Source organism: Arachis hypogaea, chromosome 18 (assembly GCF_003086295.3).
Source record: "Arachis hypogaea cultivar Tifrunner chromosome 18, arahy.Tifrunner.gnm2.J5K5, whole genome shotgun sequence".
Lineage (NCBI taxonomy): Eukaryota > Viridiplantae > Streptophyta > Magnoliopsida > Fabales > Fabaceae > Arachis > Arachis hypogaea.
In genome coordinates this window covers 11,852,703-11,873,453 of record NC_092053.1, presented here as the reverse complement: position 1 = coordinate 11,873,453, position 20,751 = coordinate 11,852,703, and the positions used below count along the sequence as shown (strand labels likewise).

Here is a 20,751-nt window from a genome sequence, read left to right as displayed (position 1 = left end):
GCAAGAAGACTTAGATCAATTCTCAAATCTCAAAGAGAAATTAACAATTTCAATGAAATAGTAAAAACAGAAAGGAAGCTAAGAGCTCAATTGCTCTCTCAATCAAAACAGAAAGGAAATTTGCAAAGGAAGGAAAGTGAAACAGAAAGGAAAAGAAAACTCCAATGTGATCTTCAATTCTCAAATTCAACAAGGAAAATTAAAAGAGAGAGAGCTATTCTATCCTACTCCTATTGCTCCCTAATGGAGCTAGCCTCCTCCATGAAAATGAGAATGATGCCTTTATATAGGATTTTTACAAAATAAAATGAAATTAAAATGAAAAACAAATTAAATGAAAATCATAATTCTAGCTTGTTCTTGTGCCTTTGAGTGATGATGTGGGCTTTGCTTGCTTTGGATTTGAAGAGAGATGGGTTTAGTTGGATTTGGTTCAATTAGTTTTGAATTGAATTTAAATGGAATTTTGGTTGAATTTTGGCCCATGGGTGTTTGCTCCCAGTAGAGTGCTCTGCTCCTGGTGAGAGCGTAGCATTGTGGCTCATGTCCTTGGCTCTTTGTTGCGTGTCAAGCTTGGGTGCATCAGGATAGCGCTCTGCTCTTGGGAAGAGCCTAGCATCATGGCTTGCTTGTGTTGCCTTGTGCGCACCAAGCCCCTTGACTGTGCCAAATTGTGCGTGACATGCTTTCCTGGGCCGTGTCAAACTCGTGCAAGGAATAAGAAAAGTAGCGCTCTGCTCTTGGCAAGAGCGGAGCACTCCTTTTGCTTGGGTGAGGTCCCAAGTTCGAAACTTAGTGGGAGCACTTCTCCATGCTATGTTCCTCATTTTTTTCTTAGTGAAGCACGACAATGCTCTCCAAGAGAGCGGAGCACAATAATTATGTAGAGCGCTACTTTGCTTTGGAGTGAGGCTCCAGCTTCGAACCTTGGTGGAAGTATTGGCCGATTTTTTTTGCTTGTTTTTGGCCCATAAAGATGCATTTTACTCGTGCCTCAATTTCATGCCAAATATGGATTGCCATACATCGTTAGAAATCTCTGAATGTCAGCTTTCCAACGCAACAGGAAGCACATCAATCGGACATCTGTAGCTCAAGTTATAGCCCTTTGAAGGAGGCATGGTCATGCTGTGAGCGCCCAGATTTTAACTTAGCGAAAATTTTGCTTCCAAGCTTATTTTTGCATCACGATAATGCTCTGCTCTTGGCAAGAGCGGAGCATTGTATGCTGATTGCCAATCTCCTTTAATTTGGTCATGGGTCACGCTTTTAAAAGCGTGGCCTAAGCCTCCAAAGTGTGCTCCAACTTCAAAGTGTGTCCCAAAGCTCTTTTTTTCTCCTTTTTAGATTATTTTGTGCTTCTTTGCTTCTTTTTCTTCTTATTTCCTACAAGATTTATAAAATTAAAAGATCAAAAAAATATACCAATTAAGCATAAAAGCATTCAATATTCAAGCAAAAATCATAAATTTCTTGTATGAAAAAGCATAGAAAAACATGACATGGTGACATGTCATCACAACACCAAACTTAAACCTTACTTGTCCTCAAGCAAGAAAAGAATCATGCAATAAAGATTGACAATCCAAGGTAAGAAGAATAGCAACTCAATGTTCATGGTTAGCTAGTTTTCTAAGCATGCTACAATCACAAAAGAGATGTAGATGATTGATGCTCCTATCTAGCTCAATTTATGAAATCTTTCTCTTATATTTCTTCCTTGAAAGAAGCTTTTGATTTTCTTATTAGCTTCTCCTTTTGGGTGCTTTGCCCCATGAGTTGATAACAAAGCTACGACTTCTAAATGCTTTGTTTTCAAGTATTACCACTTGATACATAAGCACCACAACAATTTAATTAGAGGACTTCATTAAGCTCATTTGTTTCTTTTCTTTACTCTCTAATCATTGATGCTCAGAGCCTTGAGCTTTGAGGGAGTGCATTTGCACTTGAGCCTAGCCTTGACTTCTAAGTGTTTTGTTTTCAAGCTTTTTGCTTGATACATAAACACCACAAGTACTTAACAAATAAATTGCTATTGGTACTCAGAGCCTTCAGCTTTCTCATTCTTTCCCTTTTTCTTTTCTTGCTTTAATTGTATTTGCTTCTTCAAGATTTTCATGATTTCAAAAGATTTCACAAAATGTCCTAGATGAAAACTTCAATTAACTAAAATCCAATGCAATTGAGTAACAATTAATCATACTAGCTTTCCAAAACTTGTATGCACATGCTAAGTTCTTCTTTAATGCCTTGTTTGTTTATGATCATGATACTTTACTGCTTTGAATTCACAAAACTCAAGTTGGTAGTCATAATGTCATGGCAACATGTTATAAATCAATATTCAAGCTATGCTTATTCATACCACACATGTATACAGAGAATATAAAGACAATCATGCAAAATAAAGTGCTGGAAACAAAGGAGAGGAAAAGGAACTTTACAACCTTGTAGTCCATCTTCTTTATTGTTGTCTTTTTCCTTCTATTCTTCCTTCTTCCCATACCAATACTCATAATGCTTGCTCATCCTCAAGCAACAATTAGAACAATGGCTATGGGGCTAAGATGTATCATGAGTGTCTTACACAATGAAATGTTAGTGGTACATGTACATTAAGCAAGCAAAATTGAGGATAACAATCAAGGCACAAGAGACAGAGACATTGGGATTGCAAACATAAGAAGGTGTGCATGATACATGGCATAAAAGATAAGTGGCACACCAAACTTAGTGTGACTCTTTCACTTGGAATTAATGCAAGTATCGGTAAGGATTGGAAGCAAATTTTTGTTGCATAGCAACACCAAACTTAGAATGCAATCCTATGTCCATTTTATTTGAAATAAGACTAAATGAAACTGTTGTATGTTAAATACAATCACCAAGCCAAGAATCTTGTCATGAATAAAGCTCTCTTAGTGATGTATTAACAAACACAGTTAATAAAAGACAGCATTAAAAACAAGTAAATGAATAAAACAAAGAGGAAACTAAAATGTTAAACCAAAAGAGAAAAATTGCAGAGGCATTATGATTATGCAAACAAGTAGTGTTGCTTGAATAAATTGCATAGAAAATAAGTGGCACACCAAACTTAGAATCTTAGTGTGACACTTTCAATTTTGATTTGATGCAATCATCCAAAAGGATTGAAAACAATTTGTTGCAGGGCAACACCAAACTTAGAATGTAACCATATGCCATTTTATTGAATTTAAACAAAGTAAAGAAAGAAAACAAAGCATAGAAGAGAAACGTTACCTACTGTTGGCATGTTGTTCTTTACTTTCTTCCTCTTCTTCCAGTTTGTTAAGAGGAATGACCTCAAGGGAGAAGAAGATTCAGCTATTGCCCCCTGTCTTGGTCTCTCCTCAGCAAGCTTTCTTTTGTTAATGGCTTGATTGAGCTTGCTTGCTAGATCAGGGGGAGGATTGCTTGTAGTTGACCTTCTCTTCTTCATGAATATTGTCCTTTGTAGCTTGGTCACAATCCTCTTCTCGGTGCTTTTGTTAATTGCCTTCACTTTCTTGAATCCAAGTCTTGGTGGTTGTGTGATTGTTGGAGTTTTATTTTCATCCAGAGCCTCTTGAATTAGCGGTTCCATGAGCCCTTCCTCTATGCACTTCTCTGCTTCAATTGAGTGTGACTTCTCTTGATTGTCCTCCTCCATTCCTTCTTCACAACTTTCCATCAAGTCCTTTGGGAGGGAATCTTCGTGTTCTATTGTCACTTCAATTAGTTCTTGTGAATGTAAAATCCTTGGCTCATGTTCTTCATCCTTCAGTACAATTTCACTTGACACAGGGACCTTTGGTTCTTGTTTTTCCACTTCCTCATCCACAAATTGGTCTTCGTCCTCACTGTTTGATGGTTCTAAGTTTCTCCTTATTTGCTCTAAATGCCCATCCATCTTCTTGAGGAGGATTTCCTGCTCTTTCCAAGAGTCCATTGATGTTTGTAAGTATTGTTCAAATGCTAGCTCAAGGGATGAAGGCTGAGAATGAGTTTCTAGATATGTGGGTGCTGTGGTGAAGTTGTTTTGAGTGGTATGGAATGAATCTTGTGGATTGTGGAATAAGTTTTGTGGTTGGTAGAATGAATTGTATGGATCTTGGAGGCAACTTTGTGTTGAGGCATAATCAAGTGATGAACACTCCTCCAGGTATGCTCTGGCAGCACAATCAAGTGATAATGTCCTTGAATAATTAGAATGTGAATCATTGCATTTCCCTTCCCAGCCATCATTTGTGTACGTGCCATAACAGTATGAGTCACTTTGTGGCTCTGGAAAATGTTCATGCTCTTTCATTCCTTGGTGATACTCCCATCCACCATGAGGATAATGATATGAATCATTTTGTGGTGGTGGTTGGTATCCCATATGATTCTCTTGCTCATCTTGTGTCTCTGAAGCAAATCTCCATGAATTGGAGTGCTCATAATTTATATTTTCTTGGTGATATTTCCAGCCACCATTAGAGATTGGTGATGGTGGGTAATATCCCATAAAATTAGTTTGATCATAAGATGAGTGGAACTCCATTTGAATTTTGGAAAACACAACACCAAGGAAAATTGAAATTACTCATATCAGAGATGAGAATTTCTTAGTGAGGCAAAAACTCAAACACCTTGGTTTCAATTTAAAATAGAAAACAAAAATAAAGAAAATGCTTGATCTAGACTTCTCACCCACTTAATCATTGTTGATCTAAATCAATCCCCGGCAACGGCGCCAAAAACTTGATGGATATTTTTGGAAAACAAATTCCAATCACCTAAACTCACCGGAAAGTATACCGGGTCGCATCAAGTAGTAAAACTCACTTAGAGTGAGGTCGATCCCACAGGGATTGATGGATCAAGCAACTTTAGTGGGTGATTAGTTTAGTCAAGCTAACATTGAGTGAATTGTGTGAAGTTGATCAACAGAAAGTAAATTGTGAGAATTATAAAGTTGCAGAACGTAAAATTGGACAGAAGCTTAAAGAGCAAGAAATGTAAATTGCAAGAATCTTAAATGACAAGAAATGTAAATTGCATCAAATGTGAAAGGGATGGGTGCTGGAAATTAAAGAGAGCAATGAAGTAGAATTAAGAACAATTGACAGAAAAGGAAAATGCAGGAAAGTAAATCAAGCTCACAGCAAACTCAATGTAAATTGGCAGAATGTAAATTTGCAGAGAAATAGAAATGTAGAAAAGTAAACCAGCAAGAAGACTTAGATCAATTCTCAAATCTCAAAGAGAAATTAACAATTTCAATGAAATAGTAAAAACAGAAAGGAAGCTAAGAGCTCAATTGCTCTCTCAATCAAAACAGAAAGGAAATTTGCAAAGGAAGGAAAGTGAAACAGAAAGGAAAAGAAAACTCCAATGTGATCTTCAATTCTCAAATTCAACAAGGAAAATTAAAAGAGAGAGAGCTATTCTATCATACTCCTATTGCTCCCTAATGGAGCTAGCCTCCTCCATGAAAATGAGAATGATGCCTTTATATAGGCTTTTTACAAAATAAAATGAAATTGAAATGAAAAACAAATTAAATAAAAATCCTAATTCTAGCTTGTTCTTGTGCCTTTGAGTGATGATGTGGGCTTTGCTTGCTTTGGATTTGAAGAGAAATGGGTTTGGTTGGCCTTGGTTCAATTGGTTTTGAATTGAATTTAAATGGAATTTTGGTTGAATTTTGGCCAATGGGTGTTTGCTCCCAGTAGAGTGCTCTGCTCCTGGTGAGAGCGTAGCATTGTGGCTCATGTCCTTGGCTCTTTGTTGCGTGTCAAGCTTGGGTGCATCAGGATAGCGCTCTACTCTTGGGGAGAGCCTAGCATCATGGCTTGCTTGTGTTGCCTTGTGCGCACCAAGCCCCTTGACTGTGCCAAATTGTGCGTGACATGCTTTCCTGGGCCGTGTCAAACTCGTGCAAGGAATAAGGAAAGTAGCGCTCTGCTCTTGGCAAGAGCGGAGCACTCCTTTTGCTTGGGTGAGGTCCCAAGTTCGAAACTTAGTGGGAGCACTTCTCCATGCTATGTTCCTCATTTTTTTTCTTAGTGAAGCACGACAATGCTCTCCAAGAGAGCGGAGCACAATAATGATGTAGAGCGCTACTTTGCTTTGGAGTGAAGCTCCAGCTTCGAACCTTGGTGGAAGCATTGGCCGGTTTTTTTTTTTTCTTGTTTTTGGCTCTTAATGATGTATTTTACTCGTGCCTCAATTTCATGCCAAATATAGATTTCCATATATTGTTGGAAAGCTCTGAATGTCAGCTTTCCAATGCAACTGAAAGCACATCAATCGGACATCTGTAGCTCAAGTTATAGCCCTTTGAAGGAGGCATGGTCATGCTGTGAGCGCCCAGATTTTAACTTAGCGAAAATTTTGCTTCCAAGCTTATTTTTGCATCACGATAATGCTCTGCTCTTGGCAAGAGCGGAGCATTGTATGCTGATTGCCAATCTCCTTTAAATTGGTCATGGTAAAAGCGTGGCCTAAGCCTCCAAAGTGTGCTTCAACTTCAAAGTGTGTCCCAAAGCTCTTTTTTTCTCCTTTTTAGATTATTTTGTGCTTCTTTGCTTCTTTTTCTTCTTATTTCCTACAAGATTTATAAAATTAAAAGATCAAAGAAATATACCAATTAAGCATAAAAGCATTCAATATTCAAGCACAAATCATAAATTTCTTGTATGAAAAAGCATAGAAAAACATGACATGGTGACATGTCATCAGAAACCATCAGTATTTAACTGATGATGGGTATATGCTACCAAACGCTACATACTCGGCACATGAGTAAAACAACTAAAAGCTAATATCCAAGAAAAAACATATTTTTTTTTTTTGTTTTTTATGGTATTTTCCAACTCGACAATGTAAGGGCTAATTTGTCGCAATATTGAGTTCTATTTAAGAGTTTGACGCTGGCCAATGGCTTGCTGCATACACAAAGCAGAATTCGAACTCCTAACACTTGCTTAAGTGGACTAATGAGCTAACCACTAAACCAACCTAACTTAATTTAAAAGCCTAGGGTTTACCTAATTCAAAATGAAGCAATCATTTTTTTTTTAATTTTTGTGCTTCTTTTTTTTTTTTTTTTGTCATGGGCTAAGCCCAAAAACCCTACCCAAACCCCAACCCAACCCGCCCACCCAATTCCCAAATCCATTCTCTCCCTTACGGAAGTTATGCTGTGAGCCACCGAAGACTTCCTTCCATGACCTCCATGAGAAGATTATGGCTATCTACTTCCGGAATGCTCCAAGATTTGGAATTAAGTTGCAAATCTCTTGTTGAAGTCCGAATCAGTTCTCTCTGCGGGCTTCACTTCAGTATAAAGCTCCACTGCAAAGGTTAAGGATACCTCCAAACAACAATCCGAATGCCGATCCTTTCCCAATACCATCGTCGTTCTCGGAGGGTTGTTCAGCGCCGTCTTCCTCAGTCGCAGGGTCGTCTCCTTCGTCAACCTGGTATCAATTGCCACTGCCGCCTTCAATTGTATGGCACGTTGTTCCTCTTTTATTAAAGCTTAGTTCTTTGTTGATCCTCAAATTTTAATCCAATTGAATTTCGCTTCTGATGATACTGTAAATGTTTGCAGGTGGTTGAGTGCTCTAGTTATGGTGCAATATCCCTATTTCTGCTGCCTTGGCTATTTCATGGGCGAGGAGATTCCCGTTTCTAGGAGTCCAAGTTAATTCCTTTTCCATTAATTGTTCCATTAGCATATCAATGTCTTGAAGAATTGCTTAAATTTCCCCTATTGAACCCTTTGATTTAATTGCTTGTATGAGTTTCAAATTATCAGATTCTATTAGAGTCTTTTCCATCTGGAGATTATTAACTATGATTATGGCTTGTCTAACTGCTGTTGCTTCTGCTACGATACTTGAATTTGCTTGAATTTTCCCTGTAAAGCCTAATACAATTCTTCCTCGGTTATCCCTGACTACCACAGATATTGCACCAGAACCCTTTTCTTTCCTGAATGCTGCATCGACGTTTGCCTTCAGCCAACCAGTTGGAGGAGGTCTCTATCTTACCAGGTTTGTTCTGTTCTCTTTTTCTCTAATCATCGTTCCTGCTTGTTTTTCTTTTAGTCTCCAATAAAGATTTTTCATAATATTTGCTTTTTTTATTGTCCACATTGGATTTATTTCTAGATGTTGAAAAAATTTGTCATTTCTGGTCTTCCATATTTTCCACATCAAGAACCCAAAATTACTGATTCTCTTCTCTTGTTCTTCACCTCCTGCTATTCTAATTTTTCTTATATTTTCCAATAACCAATTCCCAATAGATGTGACTGTCTCTCTAGTTGGAATAGTTTGACATTCAGCCCCAAACCATGTATCTCTTACCCAATCGCATAGCAAGAAAGCATGTTCCATTGTTTCCATTTCTTTAGAACAAACTTGGCAAATTGGTTTTTGTATTATCTTTCTCTTATACAGATTGTGACCCACTGGCAATATATCCTGGCTTGCTCTCCATAGCAGCATTCTGATTTTTGGTGGGACATCCATTTTTCATATTTCTCTCCATAGGTCCCTTTTATCTTCACTTGTTGACGAATTTTCTTGGTTCAATTCTTGACTTGCTGTTTTAGCCACATGATATCCTGTTCTGACTGTGTAACTCACATCCTCTCTCCATGGCCAATACAACCAATCTATTTTGTTTACGACACTAATAGGGGTCTTTAAAATTGCTGTGCTGATCTCGTGGGGAAACATTCCTACAATATTCTTTTCATTCCATCCCTCTCCCTCCATAATCAGATCGTTAAATTTGGTCTCATTACTACTTTCTGCATTCAGAGCCTTGTTCTTTCCGGCAATCCAATTGTCTTTCCAAATGTATACTTTTGACCCATCTCCTATGCTCTACTTGCCTCTTGCTCTAAGAAGCTCTCTTCCATGCAAAATGCTTCTCCAAACCCATGATGCTCCTTTTCCTTTTTTTGCTGTCCAGAAATTGTCTTCTCGAAAGTATAACGATCTTAGAATTTGGACCCAAATCAAATTCGGGTTTTTGACAGCTCTCCAAGCTTGTTTTGCAAGAAAAGCAGTATTTTGTGATTCCAGATCCTTGAAACCCAACCCCCCATCCAACTTACCCTTAGTAATGGATTCCCACTTTTTTCAATGGATACCTCGGTCTCTTCCTGATGCTGCCCACCAGAATTGTGCCACCTTAGCGCATATTCTTCTGCAAAATTATTTTAGAAACTTTATGACGTTCATAGCGTATGATGGTACTGCTTGAATTACCGCTTTGATTAGAGTTTCCTTACCCGCTTGATTTAATAGCTTCTCCTTCCATCCTTCTAATTTATGCATTATTTTCTCTTCAATACTTCAATCCATGCTAAAGCTTTGGTTTGAGATCTTCCCCAAATAGCTGGAAGACCAAGGTACTTTTCAGGTGTCTCCCACGATGCCATGCCTAGTATCTCCTCAATGTCAACCCTTTTCTGAATTGATACATGACTCCCAAAGGTGATACCCGACTTATTCAGATTTATCCTCTGTCCAGACACCTCTGTGTATTCATTCAGCACTGAAATAATTTGATATGCTTCTTCCTCTTTAGCTTCTGCAAAAATAATACAGTCGTCTGCAAACAAAAGATGAGTAATTGTAGGGACTGTAGGAGCAATCTTTAATCCAGTGATGTTGCCTTCATTCTGTGCTTCCTGCATCAAAATAGTAAAAACTTCGACTGCCAAAATGAATAGGTAAGGAGACAAAGGATCACCCTGTCTTAGGCCTCTTTGCGGCTTGATTTTTTTGGACAACTCGTCATTGACCTTAAATTTGTAATTGGCACTTCTCACACATTTCATCACTAATTCCACCCATCTTTCATTAAAACCAAACTTCTTTAATACATTCTCAAGAAAATCACATTCTAATCTATCATACGCTTTATTCATGTCTAACTTGATTGCCATATTATTAGATCCTCTTCTTCCCTTTCTGTTCAGGATATGATATATCTCTTGCACGATCACCACGTTATCTTGTATCAATCTCCCTCCTACAAATGCATTTTGAATTGGTGAAATTATGTCCTCTATTAGTCCTTTCAGCCTCACCAAATCCTTGGTATAATCTTATATATGAAATTACAACAACTAATGGGTCTTAGCTGGTTAAGTCCTTCTGGATTTTTAATTTTCAGGATCAAGACCACTGTGGTTTCACTAATGTATTCCGGCAGTAGTCCACTTCTGAAAAATTCTTTGACAACCTCAAATACCTCCTTCTTGATTACCTCCCAATATTTCTGATAGAATAACCCGTTTAAGCCATCTGGCCCTGGGGCTTTGAGACTCCCCATGCTGAAAACTGCATTCCTTATCTCATCGTCGATACCTCAGAAATCAACCCTCTGTTCATTTCTTCCGTGACCCTCACTGGAATCTTACTTAGGGTGTTGTCATACCTTTGTCTTGTAGTCGAAGTGAACAATGCTTCAAAATACTCTTCAATGTGCCTCATTATTTCTTCCCTCTCCTCCAACCAATAACCTGCTTCATTTTTCAATCTTTCAATGCGGTTTCTCTCTCTTCTCTGGATGGTTGTTGCATGAAAGAAGGATGTGTTCTTATCGCCCCACTTCAACCATTTCAATCTGGATCTCTGGCCCCAAAATTTCTCCTCCTGTTTTCATAATGCTGTTATTTTCTCCTTTAAAGCTTGTACCTAATTCTGCTTTTCTTCGGTGAAATCTGAATCTTGTAACTTTTTCAACTCTTCTTTCAACCTATTTATTTCCTTATCTGCCCATTTAAAAGTAGATTTACTCCACTTTTTCAGTTCTTCCTTGCAATTGTTCATCCTCCTTGTTATCCTTGTCCATTCGTAGCTCTGTGAGACCTCTTTCTCCCACCCCTTCTTAACAATTTTTTCACATTCCTCATTGTCAGCCCAAAATGCCTCAAATTTAAAGCTTTTTCTTATCTTATATACTAACTTTAGGTCCAAGATTAACGAGCTATGATCCGAGCTTATAGCAGGCATAGTTGTAAGTGAAGCATTCTCAAACAAAAGTCTCCATTCCCAATTAACTAATGTCCTATCAATCCTTTCTCTAGTTACAAACCGATTTCTTGGATTACTAAACCAAGTAAATCTACCCCCTTTGAGATCTAAATCCATTAGAAAGTTAGAATCAACAAAACTTCTGAACTCTCTTACTTGGCTATGTGGCTTTGGGTGTAAACTCATCTTCTCCTCTTGAGTTAAAACGTCATTAAAATCTCCTATAAAGAGTTGAGGTTCAACCTTGTTATAATTGGTTGCTGTGATTTCCTTCCATTGCTCTCTCCTCCTGCCAAAATTAGGATTGCCATAAATAAAATTACATACCCATGTATTTCCTTTTCTATCAACAATACGGGCTTTTATGTAGCTATCACACCAAAAGTAAACATCAACATTATATATATTATTCCAAAAGAGACATAGCCCTCCGGACAAACTCCAGGGTTCTATACAAAAAGTATTCTCAAAATGTAGTTTTTTATTTAATTTCATAATAGATTTTTCTTTCGCTCTTGTTTCAATAAGAAAAACTAAAGCTGGCTTGATTTGCTTGCACATTTTGTGCAATTCATAAACTGTCACAGGGGCTGTTACCTCACGACAGTTCCAGCTTATGATACTCATGGCTGAGTTGGGGGCAAGTTTAGGCCCACCTCCTCAGCCATTGAGTCTTCTATGATCTCTTCTTTGTTCTGCTGGTCTTCCTCTATTGGCATTGCTCCAGCTGATCCTGATGATTGCTTGCTTCTTTTACCAGCTTTCCAAACTTGTAGGAAAGCTTTCTCTCCAACCATATTTTCCCTCAGCAATTGTTGCTCGTCCTCCCTTTTTCTTTTTAATTTCAGCTTTTTCTCCATTCCTTGTACAAGTTCTATTTCATATTCTGTAGCCACTACTAATGCTTTGCTATTGTTGGGCTCTAATTCTTCCTCTTCATTTGCAAGTTCAATGTAATAAACACCCCCATCAGCTGCTGTATATATCTGCTTGTTATCCTGTTCTAATTCTTTGTTATTGAGCCTTTTAAGTGGTTGTCCAATAGTGAGATTATTATCTTCTTCTTGTGGCCCAATTCTAAAGAGATGAATATTTTTATTGGGCCTTTGGCAGAAGTCAGCCCATGTACCCTTAATTGCAGATTCCTCTCTTAATACACTTGGCCCACCCATTTCTTTGCCCTTCTCATAGATCCTTTTGCTGCCCTTAACATTTTTATTCTCCTTTACCCAATCCCTAGCATCTCTCTCCATTTCTTCTGTTTCAGTTTCTCTGACAAGCAGATCTTCTAGGATATTCTTCTCCTTTTCCACATCTCTATGATCTTCTTTGTCAGTTCTTCTAGGAGCTTCGGCTATACTGTCCTCTTCTATTCCCCATTCTTTTTCCTGTGCACTGTCAGCTTTACTCTCTACAGTCTCCTGTGTTGACTCACCTCCCTTCCTCCAATCATGTTCTTCACGCGCCACCTCCCTCTGATTCTGCCCTGAGCTACTCTCTTCCTTGCTTACCCTATATTCTTTTGGCTTCAACGCTCTTGCTTGTGCCACTCCCAAACCAGCTGAATACCTTGGTTCATTTGGGTTCCATGTTGACATTGCTGTTGGATTCTTGCATTCCTTCTTGTTATGATCGATAATACTACAGTTCAGAAAATAACTATCCAAGATTCTTTCATACTTAAACTGTATCCATGTTTTTGGTAGTCTGTTCCTGTTCAAATAAAAACCAGTGGGTATGGGTTTTGAAACTGGTATTGCTACTTTAACTCTAAGAAAAATTCTTTCTAGAGTGTCTCCCACCATTGGGTCTTCAGCCTCTACAACTAAACCTAATTTATTCCCAATCTCCTTTGCTGATTCCACATTAATGAACTCTTGGGGAAGTCCATGTATTTGGACCCAGATTTCCAAAAAATCATGTCTAACCTCAGATATGGAATCTCCATGCATCCACATTTGTAAGTTTAGAATATGGCCTCTAACATTCCAAGGCCCTCCTTTTAATATTTGTAACCCTTTCGTCTTGTTCTTGAAGCTGACTAACACTTTGTTTTTGTCTACTTCAGAAATTGACATACCTTCAGGATCTCCTCAGACTTCAATCAGAATATTTTTTATGGTTTTGAAAGCAAGCTCTTTGTTGGTGATCACTTTTCTAACTAGATTCAAGCAGTCTGCCTTGAACTCTTGTTGCGCCGTCTTCTGCAAAAAGATTGTTTTTCCTTCTATGGATTCAAGACCAAAGTTCTCCATTGGACCTGAATAGGCTTTAGGATATAGTTGTTCAAGTATTTGTTGGTTTTGCAATTTGTATGTTGGTGATTTGTGGATGATGGTGGATATTGTGTAAGGATGAATGTGTTAGTTGAATATGTGTAATGGTGGATATTGTACAGAAAAGATTAGGTTAGATTTTACTAGAAGAATTACCGAGGATTTGTATAATATACTGGATAAGTCAAAAGATTTGCTTGTGTGATATTTGATTAAGTGTGAACAAGAAGAACCATATGTTCTTAGAAAACTCTCCTATCCTGAGAGAAACATTCTCCTAGAGAGACAGGTGTTGCGGGTGCGCTAACCCAAATGAGTCTCATCTACTTTTTGTGCTTCTTATGATATAGTGTCTAACACCATAAATAACACTTTTGGACCAGGTTTCTTCGTTTTTTTTTTTGGACAGTGACCAAATTTCTTCATTTATGTAGATATAGATTGTTATGATATTAGCCCAAATAGGCCCAATTGAGAGAAGTAAACTTATTATATTCAATTGAATTTTGATTAAACTTCAGTTAAACTTACTAGACCAAAAAAAAAAAATACTTGTTAAACTTTTAAACATTTAAACCTCTAATTCTAATTCTACCGGTTCGATAATTGATTTTCAGAACCTTAAAAAATAGATTGTGAATATATATCTTCTTAAATGTTCAATTCTTTTTCTTTTGAAACAAAAGTTGATATAAGCTAAAGAAAGGATTAAACTTAGGTTTAGTTTGGTAAAACTTTTATTTTTCTAAAAGAAAATTATGAAAACTAATTTTTAAAAGTTAATAACATCTATTTGCTAAATTAAATTAAAAATAACCTTTAATAAGCATAAACAATAAGTGCGTTTGCTAAAATAATTTTTAAAATTTTTAAACTACTATAATAGACATTAGATGCTTTTAAATTTAAAAATACTATAATAACTTCTAAAATTTAAATATTAATTAATGTATGAAATTATATCAGACCTTTTAATTTTAATAAAAACAAACCAACTTCAAAACATCCTCTTTAAGTACTTTCAAAAACACCTCTAACTCTTAAAAACGATAAACACACATACATAAATTTTTTGATTTGCCAAATACAAAATAAAGTGTTTGTGCTTTTAAAAAACAAACACCTCTTTAAAAAATTTACCAAATCAAACTTTAGTTTTTTTTTTTTTTTGTGCAAAAACCCAAAATATAATTAGTTAATGGTGTAAATGAATTTTATTTGATGTTTTGTTATACTTACAGTGCAATAAAATTAAACTAACTAAATCTTCCTGCACAAATGTGGTTAATGTTCAACTGTTGATCCAAATTTGGAAGGAAAACGTTTTCTAAGTTGCTGCCACATCAACTGCTAGTTGCTAGTTATAATAGAAAGCTATTCTTTTCAGCAGTTAATAAGCAATCATACAGGAAGAGGATAGCATCTAACCAAAAATTTCAATCACTATACTATGTTCCAAATTCCAGAATACATATATGATGATAACCAACCAAACCAAATTATTTCCATTTGCCTCCTCTCAAGATTGTTGTAACTAATGTACATTTTCATAAACTAAAGCCGCTGGACTGCCAAGTACTCAATGTTTCAACCAGCCAGGAGTTTCTTGATTCCAGATTTCTGGTCGGCGCTGAGCCGACTTGGGAACTTGATGTTGAATTTGATCCTCAAGTTTCCTTTCTTTGACGGATCCTTTGGAAGCGGCATCCCTTCCCTTGGGACGACCTCCTCATAATCTGGATGGATGACACTGTTGATGGGTATTGTTAAGTTTCTACCATCCAACGTCGTAAGGTTTACCATGTATCCGGTTAGAGCCTCCACAAGAGAAATCTTCTGAGTTGTGATCAGATCATTTCCTTCACGGGTGAAGACGCTGTGTGGTTTCTCATCGATAATGAAAACAAGGTCTGCAGGCGTTACATTTGGTTGTTCGTTTCCTTTCTCCGGGAAGGTGATCTTTGTTCCCTTCTTCCAACCAGGCTTGACATTAATTGTCAAGATCTCCTCCACTGGCATGGTTTTGCTGCACTCACAAGGAAAGCAAAAAAAAAGTCATCAGTAATCAACTCAAGTCAGAAGAAATAAGATTATGAAAATTGACTCGGAACAAAAAGGGAAAGACAAAGTATAATATTTCATAAGATGCTCCAATATTTTCAGTAGGTAAAATAATAACTAAACATCACAGTCACATATCCATCAAAGCAATATGCCATACCAGTTAGATTGGGAGGAGATTTGGAAGATCATATGTGCAATATACAAGATCAAGTCAAATGAAAAACATTGTTACAACAGATAGTGCCTCGAAAACTATGAAGCATGGATACTAAAACAAACAATGATATAGACACAACACGGGGAACACACACATACGAGTGTCAATGGAGTGCCCTGTCCAAAATATGTCGAACACATAGACACAGCAACTCAAGGAAGTGTTTGTGCTACATGGTTTAAAAATATATCCCACAAAATCTGGTTCTTAAGAGTATAGGTAATGAATATAGAAATTGTAATGCACCATGAACTTAATAAAGCTTTAAACAAGTATAACATTAGATGATAGCATGTTTGGTAGTTTCAATTCCAACAAAAACTATATATGTAATTATGTCATATTCAATCGGAATTGAACTCCAGCACATCTTGCAAGTTCTAGATTATAAACTACTAATAACTAGAGCTCATGCATTTCCACAAGAAGAGATCATATTTTCACAACCAGGTAAGCTATCTAAATTTACCATACGACGGTTAAACTACATGCAATTATACAAACCAATGTAGAAAATCTATAACGCCAAGAAGACTTCAATAGTCCTAGTATGATAGCTACTGCAACCCAGAAAACAATACAAATACTATATGCAGAAACCACCAACTTAGCTCCAAGTCAAATGTTCAAAGTTAAAAAAGGGGCAGCCTGGTGCACACGCACATGCATCCTGCACTACACAGGATCTGGGAAAGAGCTGCAGAAGAAGGGTGTAATGTAGGCTGCCTAAAGCCCTAACCTAATAAATGCAGCAGTTGCTTATTCCACAGCTTAACAGGGAATAATGTACTGTTATTGTGGCACATTTAAATAATTACTAGAACCTTCATTATCTTTTCTTCTCTATATTTTTTTTTTCCGATTAAAAATATGATCCAGTTTCTTGAAGTCTTCAACACCGGTGGTTGCTCAACATAAACCTCTTGAATAAAACCATTTAGAAAAGCACTTTACATCAAGTGCTCGTTTATCAAGCATCCTAGAAACTTGATGATATAGTGGAAATCTCTAGCATCCTAGAAACTTGATGATATAGTGGAGATCTCTGACACCTTGGTAGGGGTGGAAATGGACCGAGCCAAGCCGAGCTTTAACTTTGACAAGCCTGGTCCATGTAAATAGATGGCTCAAGCCTAGGCCTATTACCTCTCATAGGCTTTATTTCAAGCTCGAGCCCAGCCTGTTTAAAGCCCAACAAGCCCACGAGCCTTTTGAAAAGCTTGTTTCGTGAATTATAACTCAAAACAATAAACTTAGAAATTCTAAATTGATATTAAATGCATTCCAAAATTTATAATTCATAATTTGTAAAGCATAATTCATTTATATATCAATCGTTTTAGTCATATATCATAACTATACTTACAATCCATCAACTTTTTCTTTGAACAAAAAGGCTACAATTGGTGAGGAGAACTGGATGCATGCGAAGAGTTTATTTCTAATCTTATGCAGAGTGAATTTGAAATGTCTATGATGGGAGAACTCAACTTGGTAAATTTGATGCTAAGGCTAATGAAGGAATCCTTTTAGGTTATTCATTACCTAGCAAAGTACTTTATTTAACAAAGAAAGAAATGGCACATAGCAACATACACAAGACAGATTCTAGATCAATATAAGCTAGAAATAGTGTTGGGCATATTATATCCCACGTTCCTAAGTCATCAAACCAAAACACATGAAAGCCATAAAAACCACACCTGAGAAAACAAAAAGCCAAACAAAGGGACAAATAAATAATGAAGAGTACACAGTTCAGCACTTAAAAAAGAGTATCCACACAACAGATCCAACCGGAAGAATTAGTTGAATTGTATATTGTACACAAATTACTTGGTACATATCAGATACAAACAGCAGCCATAAGAGCATCTTGTTAATGAATAAATTAACCAAACAAGGAGCCAGAAAAAGCAAGTCATGCTATAAGGCCAATTAGTTTCTAATCAAAAGTAAAAACCCAACAACGAACTCAATTACTTGTGTCTACTATCGAGTACTATCATAAGAAAGTAGTAACCAAGCAAACAACTAGCACCAAATGTAGCATTATTAGAATGAAAGCTACTAGATGCAAGATCAAAAACTCACCCACTAGCATCAATAATTTCCCTGGAGATCTTCATCTTCTTAGTGGTGCCTTTATATATGTCCTCAAGGGTGCAGGGAAGCCTGTTCTCAATAGGGGGAGCCTTGCGTGGACCACCTTGACTCATGTGCACCCCTGCTCCACCACCTCCTTCACCAAAAGATGCAAACATGTCATCACCAAACATCCCATTAGGGAACCTTGATCTCATGCCACCGCCACTGCTCCTTCCCATGCCACCAAAGGGGCTTGAAAACCCAAAAAACTCAGCAAAAATGTCATCGGCGTTTCGAGGATTGAACCGAAACGACCCCGGCATGTCACCGGTGGAAAAGAAGGTGGATCCACCGCCACCAGAACCAGCATCAGGTGGTGGAACCTGACCCTTCAAACCTTCTTCCCCATATTGGTCATAGATTGCTCTCTTCTGAGGATCACTCAGCACCTACCCAGATGAAAAAAAATCATTTGGGGTTGATTGAATACAGAAAAAATTGAGATTTTGAAATACCCATTGATAAAGAAATAAACTAAAGCTTACATCATATGCTTCGGAGATTTGCTTGAACTTGGCTTCAGCTTCTTTTTTGTTGTTGGGGTTCTTGTCGGGGTGCCATTTCATGGCGAGCTTTCTGTAAGCTTTCTTGAGGTCATCTTCGGTGGCATTTCTATCAACCTGCAAGACCTTGTAATAGTCCACGCCCATGTTCGGTGGCGGTTGATGTTCTTCTCTCTTTCTCCTCTTCGATTTGTCTTCCTCTTTCTTTCTTTCTTTCTTTCTTCTTCCTCTGTTTTTCCTGCGGTAGGGGGATTCAGAGCACTTGGTTTCCGCGTGGGTTTATGGGTATGGTGGCATTTCAGGGAGGTGTTCGAAGTATGGTTCGATTGTTTGAGAATGCTGTGGAATGTTCTAGAAATCTGAAATCCACAAGTTTTACTGTTCAATTTTAATTATTTTCATTTGTTAGTTAATTATTGAAGAATTTTCACAAAATCAATTTTGATGTTTTTTTTACTGTGGAAACTTAGGTGCTAATTTGACTGATTTGACTAAACTTTAGAGAATCATTAAATAATTTGACTGATTTGACTAAACTTTTATTTAACAGTTCTCAACTATCAACTTCACATGAAATCGACTTCACCTGAATTTTCACAAGCTTTTTTACACAGTTGTAGATATTAAATCGAAGTCAAATGTATATTATTACTTTATTACGAGTCTTACCGTTGTAGATAAAAGGAAGCTCCTTGTATGGTCTAGACTATAATCTTTTTTTTTAACGGAATTAAATTTTAAAGTTGTTCTTAATTTTTAAATAGCCTTTTTTAAATTTTTAATATTTTAAAATTATTTTAATATTATCTTTTAATAAAGTTAACAATAACATAATATTAAGATAATTTTAAAATATTAGATCTGTAAATAAGACAAAAATATTAAAAATAAAAATAATATTATTTTTAAAAAAATTATCAAATTAATTAAAATAATAATAAATTTTAATAAAAAAATATGATACATATACGTTAAAATATAAATGATATTTTTTATTTTTAATATACCAATTTTTTTAATATTTAATTAAATTTTATTTTATTTTTAATTTTAAAATAAATTTTATTTTTATTTTTTAATAATATCAATTTTTTATAATATATAATTATTTAATTATTTTTAATTATATTTAAATAAATTACTCTTATTTATATCAATTAATTTATTCTAAATAAATTTATTTTTTAATTTTATTCTTAATCACACTATTTTTATTTTAAATAAATTTATTTTTGATTAAAAATAAAATTTAATTTTAATTTTAATTTTCTATACATAATCAAAATGTGCTAAACGTTTATGCTAACGGTAGATATTGTAATAATTTTGAACAAGCACTTGAACGTCACAGAAAAATGAGCATTTTGAGAGAGAAGAGGAGACGGAGAGCGGTCATGCATTATAAAAAGATCAAAGAAAAGAAAAAGAATGATATCAAATATGAAGCAGGAAAGTCTGAAACTGCCTTCTATTACAAAACAATAAAGAATCCAATGATGAAAAGGATCAAAGTTTTAGTAATGACTACAAAGTAATGAGCCTAAGTAATTAACAATAAGGAATTTGGTCAATGAATGAAGCATCAAAGAATGACTAGGAACAACTAAACTACCACTAACAAGGAATTTGGTGAATGAACCACCTAATAATTCGAACCGGAAGCTTCACAAGACTCACTGCCAAATTGGCCAATCCGGTGCAGCAGATGCAGCATGGGCACAAACAACTCAGTATTGTTCTGCATTACATACATTCCAATCAAGAAAAACAAATTAAATAAAAACGACACATGTTTTCTGTGTTTAATTTAATTAAATTTAATTGAATAATGAATATAAAACAGAGATATTTACATACCCAAGAACCCAGATAATCGCACCAAGAACAGACAAAACCAAGGCCAATAGAGCAAAGGGTAATCCGATCAAGAAACCCAATGGCCTGCATTGGCATCCATCTTCATCGTAATCTCCCATCTTAATTGGATTATGTGAATAAGAAGAAGAATCAGAGAAGTGGAAATTGACTTTATATAAGGCACAAAGCGTGTTGTGTTGAATTTTTTTGGTGCACCAAAACGGGTTGATTTTTTCTAAACAAGAAGCATGATATATAATAGGCAATACCATGACGCAGACACCGCCTATATATATAAACAATTTAATTGTTGTCTAGGGAAAACATGACTGAAATGCCCTCATTCCCAAATCTTATATATTTATCTTATTATATACCTTAAATCATATCTAATCCAATTTATGGGAAAAGATTGAAGGCTAACGATTTTAATTTATATTGATTTATATACCTTAAATTAATTTTTCATCCCATGAAATATAAAAGCCTTTCACCGTTTTGATAAAATATAACTAATTATTGGTTAAAGGAAAAATTGATTCTCTCGGCAGGTGGAAATATAATGGAAGGAGATTTTTTTTTTACGATATTTTTTTTTTTTGGTAATAATACGGGGCACTAGCCCAAAAGCA

At 36.1% G+C, this 20,751-nt stretch overlaps 2 protein-coding genes across 2 annotated transcripts; both read right to left on the bottom strand.

Annotated features, from left to right (window-relative positions):
• Positions 1 to 14,518: 14,518 nt before the first annotated feature.
• On the bottom strand, positions 14,519 to 18,621 carry LOC112770666 (uncharacterized). Its single transcript, XM_025815003.2, has 3 exons — positions 18,245 to 18,621; positions 17,706 to 18,148; positions 14,519 to 15,356 (listed from the first exon to the last, which is right to left on the bottom strand). The coding sequence occupies exons 1-3, from the start codon at positions 18,407 to 18,409 to the stop codon at positions 14,918 to 14,920; spliced, it is 1,047 nt and encodes a 348-aa protein (XP_025670788.1). The 5' UTR covers positions 18,410 to 18,621; the 3' UTR covers positions 14,519 to 14,917.
• A 1,056-nt stretch (positions 18,622 to 19,677) lies between these two features.
• LOC112773201 (signaling peptide TAXIMIN 2) lies at positions 19,678 to 20,377 on the bottom strand. Its single transcript, XM_025818268.3, has 2 exons — positions 20,120 to 20,377; positions 19,678 to 20,000 (listed from the first exon to the last, which is right to left on the bottom strand). Exons 1-2 carry the CDS (start codon positions 20,236 to 20,238, stop codon positions 19,877 to 19,879), a joined length of 243 nt encoding a protein of 80 aa, XP_025674053.1. The 5' UTR covers positions 20,239 to 20,377; the 3' UTR covers positions 19,678 to 19,876.
• Positions 20,378 to 20,751: the final 374 nt, after the last annotated feature.